The 18152-nt window shown below is 40.4% G+C and overlaps 1 protein-coding gene across 4 annotated transcripts in view; it reads right to left on the reverse strand.

Annotated features, from left to right (window-relative positions):
- LOC137432965 (myelin protein zero-like protein 2) overlaps positions 1-17661 on the reverse strand; it is a 32173-nt gene extending 14512 nt beyond the window's left edge. Inside the window, exons 1-4 of one of the 4 annotated variants that reach the window (XR_013624201.1) lie at positions 17528-17661; positions 17336-17405; positions 17011-17090; positions 10400-10566 (exon numbers count right to left, since the gene is read on the reverse strand). Coding sequence is in view for 3 of the 4 variants with exons in the window: in XM_068125327.2 (XP_067981428.1) it covers positions 10400-10566; positions 17011-17074 (231 nt within the window). In the remaining variant the exon portion in view is untranslated. The remainder of the gene's footprint in view (positions 1-10399; positions 10567-17010; positions 17091-17335; positions 17406-17527) is intronic. The other 3 variants (XM_068125327.2, XM_068125334.2, XM_068125343.2) reach the window with 3 other exon arrangements.
- Positions 17662-18152: the final 491 nt, after the last annotated feature.

Genomic DNA, 18152 nt, shown 5'->3' on the forward strand with positions numbered 1-18152 from the left:
AAAGACTTGTATGAAATTTTGACTGCAGTGTTTCTATCCCAAATGGATCACATTTAGGCCATGAGAACATTCAAAGTAATATTTTAAAATTTTCACCCCGTTTAAGGGCCATCCTAATATATATATATATACTACCAGTAAAAAGTTATGGTCCACCCAACAACGTGTTTAATGTGCAAAATGAACACAGGATGTGAACAAAACTCTTACCAAAGATATATCTGCTTATCTACTGATAATATATTGTGCTTCAATGCATCTTTCTAGTGTGAAACGTAGGTTTAAAGCAATTTTTGGGAATAGGTCGAAAAGTGCAATATGAAATCCAAAATGAAACGCTAAGTTAATGTTATTAATGTTTCATTTCATCAAACTGTTTACAAATATTCTGCTCTGTGTGGAATGAATGTTTGTGCTTTGTTTCTTCATCACGTGCAATGTCTATTATTGCCAGGCGTTGCAAAAAATGTTTACAGAAAGGCCATCCATACAATCTAATGAGTGTTTTTGTGTTTCAGATTGCATGAACATGGGTGCCAAAGCTCAGCTAATGCCAGAAAAAAGACAGGCAATTGTAACTTTGAGAAAAGAAGGCCTTGAAAAAGTTGCAATGTTGGAGCTGTTTAGCTGGACTCCAATTTCCGGTGCTGTAAATCATCTGTTGTGCAGGCTGGTGACTCAGATTACTTGTCCTGCGATTCTGTTGTGATTCTTGGTCAACCAGAACGTTTTCGATCCACATTTGTACCAGTTTCATTATGTTGTTTAATGGCACAAGCAACTGCATTTACTGACCCTTGGAATTCTTTTGCAACTTGTCGCAAGGATTGGCCTTCTTTTCTGAAAGATTTTTCTTAGAATTTTTTCAAATCAATTAAAAATGAAAATCTGAAATGTCTTGTATCAATAAATATTCAACCCCTTTGCTGTGACATTCAAAAATTGAGCTCAGATGCATCCAATTTCTTTTGATCATCCTCGAGATGTCTCTACAACTTGATTGGAGTTCACCTGTGGCCAGTTCAATGGAATGGACACAATTTAGAAAGAAACACTTTTCGACAGAAGGTCCCACAGTTGACAGTGCATGTTGGAGCAGAAACTCCACCATGAAGTCCAAGGAACTCTCCGTAAAACTCCGAGATAGAATTGTGAGGAAGCATAGATCTGGGGAAGGGTATAAAACAAGTTATATAGTATTGAAAGTTCCAAAGAGCACAGTGAACACCATCATTAGGAAATGAAAAGAATATTGAACGACGCAGACTCTTCCTAGAGCTGTCCATCTGACCAAACTGAGCAACCGGGCAAGGAACTAGGTCGGGGAGGTGACCAAGTACCCAAAGACCACTCTGACAGAATTACCGAGTTCCTTGACTGAGATGGACGTGCCGGAAGGACAACAGTCCCTTCACAAATGTAGGCTTTATGGGTGAGTGGCCAGATGGAAGCCACTCCTGAAAAACAAGCACATGACAGCACACCTGGAGTTTGCAAAAAGGAATATGAAAGAACCATACAACAACACAACAACATGCATTTTAAGGCCATTTTCCCTGCTAGAGCGGGGGTTAGCCTTGCGGTCCCCATGACAATCTTCTCCATCTTGCCCTATTTTCTGCATCTCTCCTTGTTAACCCCCTTGCCCGCATTTCTTCTTCCACCATCTTTAGCCAAGTCTTTCTCGGTCTTCCCCGTCCTCTACTTCCTTCTACATTCATTTCCATCACTCTTCTCAACCAGTCACTTTCATCCTTCCTCAACACATGACCAAACCATCTCAACCTGTTCCTCTTCACAACATCAATCACAGTCTCTATTCCCATCATTTTTCGCAATTCATCTTTTGTCTTCCTCTCTCTCAACGATACTCCGCACATCCATCGAACCATTCGCATTTCCACCCTTTCCAACCTTCGTTGCTGCTCTACGTTCATTACCCATGTCTCGCTCCCATAAATCATAACACTTCTCACACATGCAGCATACACCTTTCCCTTCAGCTTCAACGACACTCCCCTCCTTATCAGCACGCCACTCAGTTCCCGAAACTTCTTCCATGCACATCTCACTCTAGCAACCGTTGCCGAGTCTGATCCACCTTCTCCATTCAGCATGTCTCCTAGGTAACTAGGAGACATGAACATGTCTATGAAAGAACCATAGCACCAGGCAAAATATTCTGTGGTCTGATGATGAAAATGGAAGTCTTTGGCCTGAATGCAAAGCACTATGTCTGGTGGAAACGGAGCACAGCTCATTCATTAACCATCTAACATCATCCATTCCGTGAAACATGGTGGTGGCAGAATCATGCTGTGGGGATGCTTTTCAGCAGCAGGGACTGGGGATGCTTTTCAGCAGCAAGGGTGACTTATAAGGAAAGAAGGAACAATGAATGGAGCCAAAATGCAAGCAAATCCTTGAGGATAACCTATTTCAGAGTGCAAAAGACCTTAGACTGGCCCAGCCAAAGCCCAGACTTCAATCCCATTGAGAATATGTGGGAAAACTTGAAGATTGCCGTTTACCGACACGCCCCATCCAACTTGACAGAGCTTGAGCAAATCTGCAAGAATAATGGGAGAAACTTCCGAAATCCAGATGTGCAAAGCTGATAGACATACCGAAGGAGACTCAAAGCTGTAATCGCTGATAAAGGCGCTTCTACGAAGTATTGACTTAGGGGGTTGAATACTTTGGATATTTCTGTATTTCATCTTTAATTATTTTGTGAAAAATGTGAAGAAAAAAATTCCACTTTCACCTTAAAATCTCAATTTAATCCATTTTAAATTCTGGCTGTAACTACAATATTTTTTTAAAAGTCAAGAAGTGTGAATACTTTCGGAAGGCACTGTATGAGAGATGGTTCAATTCCAGAGGATTCGAGTGCAGGGTTAATTGTGCCGATATGGAAGGGGAAGAGTGATGTTCAAGATCCAGGGAAGTACAGTGGCATTACACATTCCCTTGTCATGTCATGAGGGTGCTGGAGAGGATTCTGGACAGGACGACAAGGAAGTGTGTGTGGATGGAGATCGGAGAAGAGCAGGGGTTTAGAAAGGGTAGGGGGTGGGATGTTCATGCTGAGACAGCTGGTAGAGAAGAGGTTGGAGGTGCAAGGTGACTTGGCATTGGAATTTGTGGACCTGGATAAGGCCTATGACACTGTCCGGAGAGAGATGGTGGTGGCGACACCAAGATTGTTGGGAGTGCCGGAAACAGAAGTTAGGTTGGTGTAAGGGATGTACAAGGGAACAAGGGGAAGAGTTTTGGTTGATACTAAGATATCTGAGGAGTTCAGTGTGAACATCAGTTTGAAGCAGGGAAGCTCTCTCACTCCACTCATGTTTATCATGGTGAATGAGCTAGTAAGCAGGAAGGTAAACATGAGTGATATTCTGAGGAGGATGCTGGATGCGGATGATCTGGCTGTTGTGGTGGAGAGTATGTGGGAGAAGCAGGAGGTACTGGGGGAGAATAAGGCATTTGAGAAACATGGGCTGAAGAAGAGTATGGAGAAGACGGAGGTGATGTGGGTCTGGCAGCAGAGAAAATAAATATCATGTTAGGGAAGGGAAGTAGATCAGACAAGGAAATTCGTTTGAGTATCTGGGGGTACATGGAGGTGAGGGGGGGGGGGGGGGGAGGGAGAGGGGAGGGGAACAGTGACCGGGGATGGTAAGTCATGGAGGCAGAGGTGCAGAGGAGGATTCAGATGGGTATGAATGCGTGGAAGGTGGAGGGATTAATGTCAGACAGAAATATATCAAGTAAATTGAAAGGGAAGGTTCTGCTGTCATGTGTAACGCCGGCCTACCTTTACGGTCTGGAAACGGTGGCATTGACAGAGAGACAACAAGAGAGGCTGCAGGTTTTGTGAGAACACCTGGGTCAAGAGGATTGTGGGAGTGAAGAGTGTGGATAGGAGGATGAACTGAGGGAGGAAATTGGTGTGCAGATGAGCTTGAAAGGGAGATTGGTGAAATTCCGGCTGAGATGGACTGAACCTTGGAGACAAAGACACACTCAGAGCTCACACTAACCACAATTCCAGTCTGGTTTGTCCTTTCCTTGCAACAAAAGAGGAGACGAGGGCAGGGACTATAGAACTTGCAAGCAAAAGGGTTGAGTTAGGTAAGGTTAATGGAAGCACAAATGGTCATAGTTAACTTTCTTTGTAATCTAGGGAAAATTTGGAAGGCCTTGAGGGAGTTTTTTCCCAGCATATATGAATCTATTGATGCGGTTAATGAATGTATTAACATTTGTTTTGCCCTCACTGTCTGAGTTTCAGGATTTGCAGCTTGAGGCTCCAATTACACCTTTGAAGACTTCAGCATAGTGATTAATGGTTTAATGGAAGAGACTACTATCGGAGTAGTTGGACTGCCACTTGGATTTTATGAAATCCTTTCGGACCTGATCTTCTTTAAGGTTTCATTGAGTGCCACCAACTCAGAAAATAACTCAGATATTTCCCTGTCACATGAAATGAAGTACAGTACTCTAATTGCAGTACAGTCGGACCCCTCTATTCACGGGTTCCACGTATTCGTGGTTTATAAAATGCGACCTGTTTCTCTATTCGCGGAAAAGTGTCCCGCGTATTCGCAGTTTTTTTTCTATTCGTGGCCGTGTCCCGCGAAATCGCGGGGTTTTTTTTTTTTCCTATTCGCGGCCGTGTTCCTATTTGCGGTTTTTCAGGGGCGCAAAAAATAATAATTCAGGAGCCGCTAGCTTGACATACGGTATTTATAAAACCCATCCTTCACCAGCCATGCATAAAGCAGCTGGACATACGCAAAACAACATCTACGAGACGCGAGCATGACCTGCTTCTACATTCACTGCTGTGTGCTTTGCGTTTTCATGGCTTTCGCGGCCGCGAATTTTAGCCGCACTATAATTGAGAGCTTCACAGGATATTCCACCAGCTGCATAACACGTCATCCCCACGAGTTACTGTACAGAATGAAAACACTCCACAGTATATATTAGTGCCCAGAAGGAGCAGGAGTTTCTAGTTCATAAAATGAACCTAAAATCTCCTCCCCATTCGAATAATGTAATTTGTGAAGCCAAGGAACAGTTTAAAATATCAACAACTTTAAATGGCTAACTAGTTCATCTTCTGGTATAACCTTCCAGGTAAGCGTAGAGTAAGTAATGAAACAGTTAGGAAGCCTAAGAGAAGATAAAGCTCTACGGGTCAGATAATATGTATCCAGGGGTATTGAAGGAGTTGGCAGAGCAGATAAGCATGATGTTGACCGATACCAGACAGACAGGTACCAGAGGATTGCAGAATAGCAAATGTAAACTGATGGAAATGTAAATGAATGGGAAATGTAAACAAATGATCTTATACACTGTAAACTCTGTGTGTGTGTGTATGTGTTTACAACAATCCTTTAAATTATTTAAGTTGAGGAACAACCGATACTGTACAATTAATTAATGTGTGTGTATGTCTGTGTGCATGTCTGTGAATGAAAGAGGGATAGAATTGTGAGGAAAAGAAATAAAAAAACGAGATGTGTGTGTGTGTGTGTCTGTGAATGAAAGAGGGATAGAATTGTGAGGAAAAGAAATGAAAAAACGAGATGTGTGTGTCTGTGAATCAAAGAGAGGGATAGAATTGTGAGGAACAGAAATGAAAAAAAACGAGGTGTGTGTGTGTGTGTGTGTGTGTGTGTGTACATGTCAACATTTTTTATCCTGCGCACGTGAAGCGAAAAGCAGGGTTCATGTTAAGAAATTGGTTCATGCCCACCTGTGCATCTTATCAGTTTATGATCGAAGAAGAACTTATTTAAATGTAATGTTATATTTTGAACACGAAGCGGAACATGAATAGAAAGACACGTCTTTCGTTTTGCCATACTTTGTCTCTGAATTTGACCCGATTGCAGATACACAAAGGTGCAAGATAATTTTTTTTACTCTGTCTGTCTGCCAGTCAAACAAAATTGAAAGCAATTCCAAACAGGAAACTCATTGTTTCTAAGGATATTGTAATGGACACATACAACAGGCATGAATAACTAAAGTAATTTGTTAGATAGGGTGATATAATAAATATTGCAGAAAATGGCAGTAAATTCAGGAATTTATTTATTTATACAACTTTTACAATCATTGTCTATTTCAATTGGATTTTATATGTTTGAACATTGGAACACAGATCACCCGTCATAATAGTTCCAAAAACCTACAGTTTACCTACAGTACTTCAATTTAAATACAGGTTCAATGGGGTGGTGTATAAAGGTGGTGTTCGGGACTGCTTCTGAACTACTTCACCAGCACTAAACTTTTGGATTTTTTTTAAAGAATAATTAATCAATAAAATCATGATTTTATTAGAATTGAAGTAAAATTGAAGCAACACTGACTGGGGTATTGTGTTCTATGAACGCTCTAGTTTTTAAATGTAACATCTCACAAATGTAACATTATAAACGAGAACAATGCGACTGTCGGAAATATGCCTCCACATAGTCCCACAATGGGTAGATGCCCTCATTCACTGTCCTAAAAATAAATAAGTTTGATTGAATCCCAACAGCTGTTTTCAAGTATCACATCTTCACTAGCCATGACAGGTTTCACATCGATCGGTGAAGCAGTTGCAGATAAGGGATATATTTAAATATCAGCTTTCAAGCTAATATGGCTGCCATAGCACATGACATATAACCTTTAAAAATGTACACTCTGCATATATATGGGCAGCGGATCACGTTTGTGAAGTTTCGTGTTGATCGGATAAGGTTAGTTTTTCTATCCAAAATGGCTACCAAACCACGTGACCTACGACATCATTTTCAAACTATATGCAACAATGGTGTTGGACGATATTTGTAAAAATTTCCATCGTCAGGGTAAGCGGTTGCAGAGATATAATTATTTAATATTTTCCTTCAATCCAATATGGCTGCCACACCATGTGACCAATGATGTTTTCTTGATAATCTTTTAATCGCCATGCCTCGTCAATGTCACACGTAAAGTTTTGAGTCAATCGATTTGGTGGTTTGGGAGAAGATGCTTTTTTAAGGTTTTAGGTTAAATTCAATATGGCTGTCAAATCATGTGACCTAGGATGTCATAAATTTAATATTTCAATACAAATGGTTCATAGATCATGCGCATGCAATTTCACATTTTTAGGATAAGGAATTCGATTAAAACATTTTTGACTGGTATACCACTTCACCTATGATATCATCATTATCATGCCTTTGTTCCCTATTGGAAGTACTTGACGATGTGCCAAGTTTCAAATTTTTCCATTCAGCGGTTTTCAAGAAAGAATTTTTTAATTATTCGAGTTTAATCAAAGATGGCTGCCATACCACGTGATCTATGACCACAATCATCATAAAAACATTCTACATGGGTGTCGATCCTACCCTGAAAGTTTCGTTTCAATCGGACATGTGGTTGCTGAGAAAAAACGAGGTTTAGCCCGTATGGACGGACGGACAACCCGAAAAAAAAATGCCTCCGGCCACCTTCGGGGGTGGAGGCATAAAAAAGATCGAGAGAGGAATTAAAGAACTAAAGAACTGTTAGTATAACTTTCAGTTGTGGAGACAACATTAGAGATGTTTGTTATGGATCAAATGGAGAACCCTTTGGATAAATTAGAACTAACCTGCCAAGAAACCATCCTTGCCAGCTGTTAATTCCCTCAGAATCGGTGCATTTTTGTATGGCTTGTAATAACTCTTCCCGCAAGTATCAGCCTTATGCCATACATATTTACATAGGGAGAACTTTAGGGTGCCCCCCTCTCCACCCTGGCCCCCCAGGACTATGAATACTGCCCAAAACCTTCGCGTGCACACCCCGAGTACAACCACCAGTTTTCAACTCATTCCATCCAGCAGTTCAGGAGTGTATGGTAGTGAAACGCACAGGCACACAAACAGATACTTCTGACATTATAGTACAACTAGGGGGGAAGGGGGGGGGGGGCTTTACACATTACAACAACAAACAACAAACAACAACATTAGAAAGGAGGAAATTATGAGGGGATCTGAGAAGTGATGTTTAGGATAATGAAGAGTATAGACAAACTAAATGCAAAGAGGTTTTCAAGAATAATTGGGCCAAAGTCTGAGAGTACCAAACAAGATAGTTTGTATGGGAGTAATGCTCACTCAGAGAATAGGTCATGCATGGAATAGTCTAGCTCGAAAGGTAGTGGATGAAGAAACAGTAGATAGGTTCAAGGTGGAATTAGATAGGTACCTAGAAGCAATGGGGATAGAGGAATACTTGGATATTGGCAGGACTTGGAAGTAGTTTATGTGATCGTTTACATGTGTCATGACTGATGTTTTTGAGAGGGTTTCATCAACAAAAGGTGAATGAGCTGTCGATGTTTGTTCATTCCTCACCCTGCCAAACAAAAAAAAAAACAACCATTTTACTGTTTAACCACTTTAATGGGTTTTAGTTCTGTAAATTCTTACATATCCACCCTGAATTCAGGTTTCTTCTAATTCATATACACACAATTTGTAAATGTTTGAGGGTTTTGACATTGTTGAAGAATGAACAATTTTGTCAAACACATTGAGTAATAGAAAACCATTGTTTAACCAGCACTTTCTAGCTTAGGGAAGGTTATGGCATAAGGCATATTTGTAACTCCTGTCATTTTCAAGTTCAAATATATAATCATTCACTTTTGAGAAAACGTCCCTCCTTAGAATTTGCTTTCTTTGCTTAGCAGTTTTAAATTTTTTGGGATACCTGTTCACTGTTCACCAAAAAGAAAACTCTTACATGTGCATGTTCCACACGTCATTTTGTTATTAGTGAAGCTAAACTAGCTATTTATCAGAATAGAAAGAGGAAGAGGAAGCTAACTGATACTACTGCAATTGGCTGCAATGTTCTGGTCTATAAAGATCCTGTTCATTCTGGCCTTGAAAGTTTGCATTTGGTTTGGAAACAGCGGATTTCTCCCTCACGCCCTCTCCCCACCTTCAAGCGAAATGGTGTGGTAAAGGGGCCTTATGCAAGCTTGATGCTGTGGCTTCCAACATTTTCCTTTAGGATCCTGAATGCTGACACTGTACTGCATTTTGTTAATGTGAAATATTTTACCTTTCATATTTTAAAACTAAAAGGGTTTCAAAATCAAATCAACCTCCTCTCTCTCTGTCAACAGAATTAAAATATTAAAACTTCTACCTTTCGCCCCCTTCTCCCATTTACCACAACATACCCTTTCTCTCACGAATTGTTCCCATTTTAGTCCTCACCCATCTTCCTTCCCCATTCTTAACAGAAACTTGCAGAATTTTTTTTTTGAAATCCTTCCCCAAGCATAACAGCTATTCTACTGGACATATAGAGCTGAGTTCCCCATGTGACTCAGGTGGCCTTACTGCTTCCACTGGCCACAAGTTATTTGAACAATGCTCCATCCAATATTTATACTTTTCCCCTACCCAAAACAATCTCTTCTTTTCTTCTTTTCGCTACCCTTACTTCGTCTCTTTTTCCCTTTCCTCTCCAACTTTCGTGACTTGCTCGCAAACCCACAACCCATGTCCTGTTACATTTTTACAATATCGCTTTGAACCACCTGTCTATCTGTCAAGCTATCTCCTAAACCGTTATGCAGAAATTCTCCAAACTTGGTAGTTATGATCACCAAATGGCAAGACGGTGCAAGAGCAGCATTATTTTTTCATCCTGTCCCCCTGGGGGTGTTAAAAGGTCAAATACAAAAAATGCAATTACGGCCACATTTTAAAACATTTTTTAAATGAAGCCGTGTATATGCAATCAACATTGGAGGCACATGATATGCAACAAATTTTAGATTTGACCCCCTGTTGATGCCACAGTGGGGTGGGGAATTAGAGAACAATTAAAGAAAAAATAGACGAGAGTCAAAATTTGATATTGGGTCATTCCTGGTGGAATGTTTTGCCATCTTTTCTTGATGGGAAGCGTGGGGATTTGCTATGGTGCACCATCAATTTCGCTCTAGTGCAGTGCTGTGAACACCTCACAGATATTCATTACCATCTAGCAGGGGTACCCGGTGTTGCCCATTGCTTTTCTAGTCCTGTTGACATTTTGAAGAAATCATATTGTGCTATTTTTTGGGGTACCTAAAACACTTCCCTACACCCACTAAGGAATGGGGTTGGGGATAATTTCATATTACCTTTCACCTAGCTACAAATGCCTAGCGACTATAGAGAAAAAAAAAAAATCTAACTTTTTGGTCTAAAAATTATTTTTGCCTCAAAACAAAAACTTCACTGATGAACCTCTGGAAGGTTGACGATCCATTCAGCCATCTCTAAGAAAAATGGCCACCGACGCACACAAACACACAATAATCTAACAAACATACCAGCTTCGCTGTATCATTTTGCTTGTGCTTGTACTTCCAAGTAATGCGCAGTAGTGGTGTCACAGGCTGCAATGGCTGGAAGTGACATGGCAAGGAAACTGTTGCACCTTCAACTGCCTTGACTACCGATGGGGCCCACACTGTGAGAGCAAGGGTGTGCTCAAGTCCTTGGGCACAAGAGAGGGTTTCTATATTCACTATTCTTTGATTGGTTTTTTTGTTTTTTTTGGGTTTCATCAATTTTTTTAAGGTTAATATCTCTTTTGGATATTTTAAAATATTTTATAACATTCAATCTATACCTCACAACAAACTTCGATTTGGCTTGTAAGGCCTCAATTACTTCACTTACAGTCTGCTAAAAAGAACGAGGAGCAATTTCTATAATAAAACTGGCCATACAATTGAGGTAATTTGACCATGCGAATCCCAGGTGAATTATCCTTATGAATGGAATTTCACCCAAAATTTGCCTCGGCTTACTCTTTCAATCAACCGTGTGCATGTTTGGTAAGCTTCACCTGCTAAAAAAAAAAAAGCTAAAATATTACCCAATAATGTGTTCAGTACAGCTCGTTAACAAAACAGGTGGTACTTGCGCCAGTGTATGTTCCCTTTGCTGATGAACGTCACGTGCAGACTTAACTTAAACACAAACAATTTCCTGGGATTCGCATGGACAAATCAACTGAGCGAGCAGCTGGCCTAACGAATCCATGTTATGATTTGAAATTTCAATAGCATTGTTACATGCATGAGGAGCAAACACGACCCCACCCCCACATGAATATTTGTTATAAAGGCTAAATGACATGTCTATGTCGTACTCAGTGGGCATATGTGGGAGGTCAGACATTGTAGAATTAGAACTAGCAGAGACGTCCTGCAGGCCTGGTTTTCCATCTACCTTCCCTCCTCATTTCCGATTATCAGCCCTCCCCATATAATTTGCCCAAGCAAGTTCACGCCACCTTATTTGTCAGGTTTGATCGGTCAAGGGTGGCATGGAACTACCTGCGATGCATGTGGGCACACGGTGCCTGGAGATAAAGGGCCCTGCTGCAAGCAGGTCTATATGAAGAAGCCATGCAGCAAATTAGAAGGCATTGTAAATCCAGGAGTACACAGTCAATAGCGGTACGAGTATCGTGCTTGGAGAAGTGGCATGCTGTTTGGTGCAGGCTCAGCAAATGGACGAACCAGCCTAAATGTGTCTACGGTGGTGACGGCTATGATGTGGATGACACACTGCGCACCAGAAAGGTCACTCCCACTCTGCTTGATACATGTGCTCGGCTTGCATACAAGTCATCTTTCCTTCCTCCATTTATTCCCCCAGTTATTTCTTCATCCCAGATAAGTGCTCCTTTCTTATTTTGCCTCCAGTCATTACTCACCTGTCGTTCATGTGTAGAGGCCTGCAGTGATAGGGGGAATTGTTATATATTAGGTAAATGTACTGTGTTTGTTGTTTCCTTGAGGGCTGTTGGGATTTGTGCCTCGTGTCCATAATATATTTTATAGTATTCACAAATACTGTATTGGTTATATTATTTTGACCACTATGAAATTGTTGATTACTAGCGTGGGGAAGTTTTCTCTGCCATCACTGGCACTGGGGTGTCAATTGAGCAGAGCCATTAGGTTTAAGCGTGTAGCTTGTCTTTCCACCAATGGCTTCAATTCAAACATTCGCTGTTTGGTTGTAATGAAGACTCCATTTTTATGCTGCCTCATACACGTGGCAGTATTTTATGATCAAACAAGTTGTGCCCTTGCCTGCAGGCATTCAAGCCATATGCCTACTACCAATGGAGTGGCAACCTGTCGAGGCTTGGGTCTCAGCCATGGAAACATTCATGACTGTGGTCCAGGATCTATTTCTCATATGGGTCAAAATAAAGAAATTCATTCAATGTCCCCACCCTCCCTCTAGATTAGATTTTGACAATCGATTACATTTTGGTGAAGATCTGAATCTGAATCCGGATCCATTAATTTGTTTAAGTGATTCTTCACCATTGAGTAATAGGGCTAAAAATCGATCTATAACACGATATCTAAAAACGATATGGACAGATTTGGACGAAAGTTGGTGGGCAGGTTGGGCGTGTGACAATGACGAATTGATTCGATTCAGGATCTGGTCCGGATCCAGCCTATCAGTGGGATACAAAACAAACTGTTCAGCCTGGCGGAGGTAGATGCTCTTCCGGGTGCCCTTCTAGTTATACATGCTATGCAATTGAGGATCGCTTCATGATCCGTTAATTTTATGTTATTCCAGATCTGATACAACGGTCAGCCCAGACAATGAGGAGATGCGTATGAACCTGCTATCAGTAAAAAGAAAGAAGCTCACAAACTTTGAAATATGCACAATTTGCCAAATGGACTCTAAGGAGACCGAGATATGGAAAGGAGTCATCCACACAAAAGAGTGTTGCTGCACTGGAACTACGTAACGCAAGGATGAAGTGTATGAACGTCTCATACCAGATATGGACAGTTTGTCAAGTATTGACGTACATTGGCATTCCAAGTGTTATGAATGTTGGACAAGTAAAGAAAACCTGCATTTATGTGCACAGCCCGAAAGCAGCATCTTCACTCCAACTATCAAATATTAGCACTGATACAAATCTGACCCAGTGTGCAATTAAACAGGCAGCAAAAGCAAAAGGTGATGATGACATTCTCATGATCAATGCTGCTGTCAACAATGACTTGATGGCAGCTGAAGCCAGGTATCATAGAACCTGCCTACGCATCATACATCAGCAAGGTCAATCTTAAGTCTACTGGGTTTCATGAAGGTGAAAAAGAAACCTTGCACGATACAAAATTCAGAGAATTATCTGAAGAGATCACAACTGACTTGTATGCTGAAAAAGCAATGGACATGTCAATGTTACTGAGCAGATGCAAAACGTTACTGGAAGCAACCGGAGGGGCAGCATAAAGCTGCACGAGCCAAAGGCTTAAACTCCGACTGAAGAAGCACTTTGGAGACGACATGGTTTTTCCATCAGCCACGTGAGCATACAAGATCAGAGCTCTTGTACTCAAACTCAATATGTCAAACTCTGCCTACCAATATAAAACTGTCATTGCCATAGAAGTTCCTGAAACTAGTGAAAAACTCCCAACTGCTATGGGATGATCCCGAGAGAATAAGGCTGCTGCACCACACGGCCAAACTGATCAAGTCGGACATTACTGATTGTCAAGGCACATCAGTCAGCCACCCAATATCAATGATCTAACCCTGACAAAATCAAAAGCTCTGATACCAGATGGTCTTTTCTGATTGCTATGTTGGATTATTGCCAAACCAGAGAAGGAAGGTGAAGATGAGCTGTCATTGCCGAAATGTAGCAAATCCTTAGATGAGAGACAAGTTCTGGTGCTACCACAGGATATTGTGCACCGTGCATCTCATGCTCACACCAACATTTCCAACCATGCTGCACTGGGAAATGCAATCCACCACATGACGAGATCCAAACAGCTCATTGCTATGCTCAGCAGAATGGGACACTTACTCGTATGCCGACGTTGAGGCAATGGAAATGGTACAAAGATATACACACTCATGCTACCCCTACCCCTTATTTTGGGGAGGCAGTCATACCTGGTTCCTCACTTGCATAGTAGTGTGTGGTTCCAAAGCTATAACAAGAATTTTCAGCCACAGGGTCCCTTCTACCAAAATATCAAACCAGATTCAAGCTGTCAGGGGTAGGGGTAGGGGTACATTTTTTTTTATTCAAGCTGTCAGGGGTGTTGAACGATGACCATCTGGCCTTGGTCTTTTGCTCCTGGACGATTGAGAGTTCTCATAATCTATTATCTTCCACAAATCAATATCCTTAGAAATTCCCATCTACTATAAATGGACGAGGTAGGTGCGTGTGTGTGTGTGTGTGATGTTTTTTGTGGAGTTCTACTGGAAAGTTCTGATCTAGACTGTGAAACACCAAAATGATTGCCATGATCTCCCGAGTTGATTAGGCGAATTGACTACAAATAATCCTGAAGAATTCCCATGTTTTAAATGTGCATCATGGTATGGTGTATAGAGAAGCTTAAGGCCAAGTAAAAAAAAAAAAAAAAGTTTCTCGTCCCCCACCCGCTTCCTTTTTGGTGGCCGCCTACTTTTATTTACTATTTAATACTATTTTTTTTAAATATATACTTGTTTTTTTAAAAATCGTTTTGCGAAGAAACTCGGTCTAAAACTTGCCGTTTCCAGGCGTTTGCTGATCGTATCTTGTGCATTGATGATCTGAACTATTATGGATCCCGCCCTCTAACGGAACTTCCTGGTTAATACATGCTAGGCTTAACGCAGCCACTTTGTGCTAAAGACGGTCAATTCTTGCAGCGGTTGTGCACTGGGCAAGTGCAATTTACGTGTAAAAATCTTGCATTTCATACTTTTAATGGTACAAATTCGAGTAGGGAATATGACGATATTCGTGTGTGTAAGCATACGTTCGACAAAAGTTTTGAAATCTTGGTTCGCGAGATCAGTTGTAGATGAGAAGCGAACGTTGAATGATCTCTTTGCTAAATTTGCCAGTGGAGAATTTGACGATGGAGATGACATTGGTGATGGATACCAAACAGCGAAAGTAAGTTGGCGTCGTGATATAGCGTAAATAGTTAAGCCATATCAAGACATACATTTTCTAGTGTACTTGTTTTTAAATACTTGGTGCATTAAAAAATCCATATGTAGCTGTAACGCTATACTTGGATGGCCTAGTACTAGTTGTAGTTACATGCCTGTACAAATATTATGCCTTGTTCTGAAAGTTTGGTATTCATACTTTGACATACATATTTATAACAGTGGCTCTTGTAAGTTTGAAGAAGAGAGAACTGAGAAGGAAAGAAAATCACAATTTCATTTTTTGCATAAGTAAAGCAGTGCATGGTTAGAATGTTTAAAATGGTTCTCACTTTATGGATGACATGTACAAGATTGACATAAGTCTCACTGGGATTTCTTACTTTAATATTTATGGAACAGACCATAAGATAGACCAAGTCCTATAGTCATTAGTTTCACTATGTGGGGGGAGGGCAAACTGTTGATTAAGCATATATTATTTAGTCCCACTTCTGGTTTTGTAAGAGGGAAGGATCAGCCTTCCAATGAAACTACAGTCGTTGTTTTTTAGGATTTCATCAATCTTTTGGTCTGTTCTCTGAGTAGTCCCCAATATGAACAATTCTTGTACTATTAGTGTATTATTGTGTATTTATATTAAACAAGGACACATACCAAATTTAAACATTGTCATTGTTTCTTTTTTGTTTTATTCAAATATAGTTTGTCCGGTGTAACACATGACATGTTCCATTGATCGATTCTATTCATATGCCATTTCAGTTAAAACATATATTTATTTGCTAATTTGGAAATGAAATTGCAGGCCTTTCGGTAACAATCAACACTGGCATGTTTCACATTACATTGGACAAACTATAGAGTCTTTAAGTCAGCCACAGTGGTCATTCAATTCATGGCAGCCATCTTGGAAAAAAATAGCAAAAAAAATGAAAATAGTAAATAGTAAGGGCCTCCCTCCTCCTTTTTTCAAAAAAGTCCGGACGAGAAACTTCTTTTTTTTTATTTTTACTTGGCCAAATAAGTGCTTCCATGGCATGCTAATTCCAAATTTATAAATAGAAATGATAACATTGTAACAAAGCCGTTACAATGGCCTTGTAGCCGTTGAAGACCAGTCTGTCAAAATCAAGACTCTCTGCTCACCTTCACTCTTTCATTCCCCTTTTCTCCCGCCTCTGGAACAAACTCCCTCACTCTCTTCAATCCCTCTCCTCCCTCCAGGTCTTTAAAACAGCTGTTCACCACCATCTTTTCTTCCCCCGTTAAAACACCCCAAATCCACCTCTTTATATCCCCAACTTCTTTCCTGAAATTCCTAGTAGTGTTCATTTGCTTTAAACCATGTACTCCTCCCTCCTCCCCAGCCCTCCCCCTTCCACAGATCTAACGACATCCTTGTTTTCTACTGTTATTGTGCTTGTGTGCTTCCCTCTCCCTCTCCCTCCCTCTCCCCTCTTGTCTACCACTCCTTTCATTGTATGTTTTATGTGTCTGTGCATGTTTTCATGTTCAATGTGTTAGCTCTTAGACAAGCCTAGATTCTGTACACAAAAAAGGGGGAAAAAAGCATATATTAATTAATACTAATAATATTAATCATAATAATAATAGAGGCATCATTTGGCAATAATAATAACGAACATATAATCCCCGCCCGAGCCCAAGCATATCTTGGCTTGGTAAAAAGCAAGGTAATGCTCAAGCAGTAAAGCAGGCAGGTATGCTACAAGACCGTGAAGACCAATGGACCCACGAGTCTTTATAAACAATGCTCCACTACATAAATGAATGTCTCAACTCGCAAATACTTGTGGGTTCCTCTGTCATTCTACTATATATATATATATATATCGTATTCTTGAAGCAATCGTTATCCTTCACTTATTTAGAAGCCTTTAAACAGGATATACAAGATAATCCCAGATGATGATGCTTTGATGGTGGGGTGGTGAAGCAGAGTGGTGGTTACCTGTTAGCAGAGAGGCCGTTACCAAGCAGAACAACCCAATTAGTCCTTGGTCAGGCTGAGTCATCGTGACTTCACGGGGCCTGCTCGTTGGAAGAGTTCAACGTTAGGAACGTCACAAAGCGCACATTATTATTGCACACACATGTAGACATTACACGGAAGCAATAAATACCTGTAAATACACGAGCAGACTTATACGAGGAATTACTGAGGGGAAGTGAATGAATAAATAAATAAATAAATAGGTTCCAAAGTTAAAGGGTTTAAGATCGATTGATCGACAGTAATATCAATATGGGAGTAACAGGTGTAGTGTATACATTACCTACGATATTATTTGATTGATGAGATTGCACTTGACAAAATAACTCCCGCGGTGGATGCCACGAACTCACCTGCAAATTGGAATGAAAGTTCATTAGAAATGACTGCACATTGACATCGGCGATAGTTTATATAGTATATATAATATATTGTGTAGAATAGCAAAGTATGACAACACTGTATAACAACGAACCGAATGAATAACGAAGAATACCGAAGCGTGGCATTGGAGGGAGAATAAATATATAAATCAAGCTTCTGTAAGGACCGCAACCTGCGGCTACTTCGGCGTTGCTATCGTTGTTGTTGTTGTTGATGACGACGTGTCAATTTATTATTCAGAAATCGAACAATAATTTTAACCAACTAATATTTCAACAAAACACCACGTAAGTCATTAAATATGTATCGTTGTTGTAGTTTTTGTTGACGTATGCATTTATTACTCAGAAATCGGACAATAATTTTAATCGACTACCAATACAACCATTCACTATTACACCGCCTCAGTCATTAAAATGAATTGTTGTTGTTGACGTTGTTGTTGACGATGTGTCATTTATTATTCAGAAATCGAACAATAATTTTAACCAACTAATAATTCAACAAAACACCGCGTGTCATTAAATATCGTCGTTGTAGTTTTTGTTGACGTATGCATTTATTACTCAAAATCGAACAATAATTTTAATCAACTACCAATACAGCCATTCGCTATTACACCGCCTCAGTCATTAAAATGAATTGTTGCTGTATTTCCCCAGTTAGGTCTGGTTGAACAGACCAGCAGCATGGAGATCGCCGATGGATCTTACAGT

This window comes from Myxine glutinosa, chromosome 1 (genome assembly GCF_964187855.1).
Source record: "Myxine glutinosa chromosome 1, kmMyxGlut1.1, whole genome shotgun sequence".
Lineage (NCBI taxonomy): Eukaryota > Metazoa > Chordata > Myxini > Myxiniformes > Myxinidae > Myxine > Myxine glutinosa.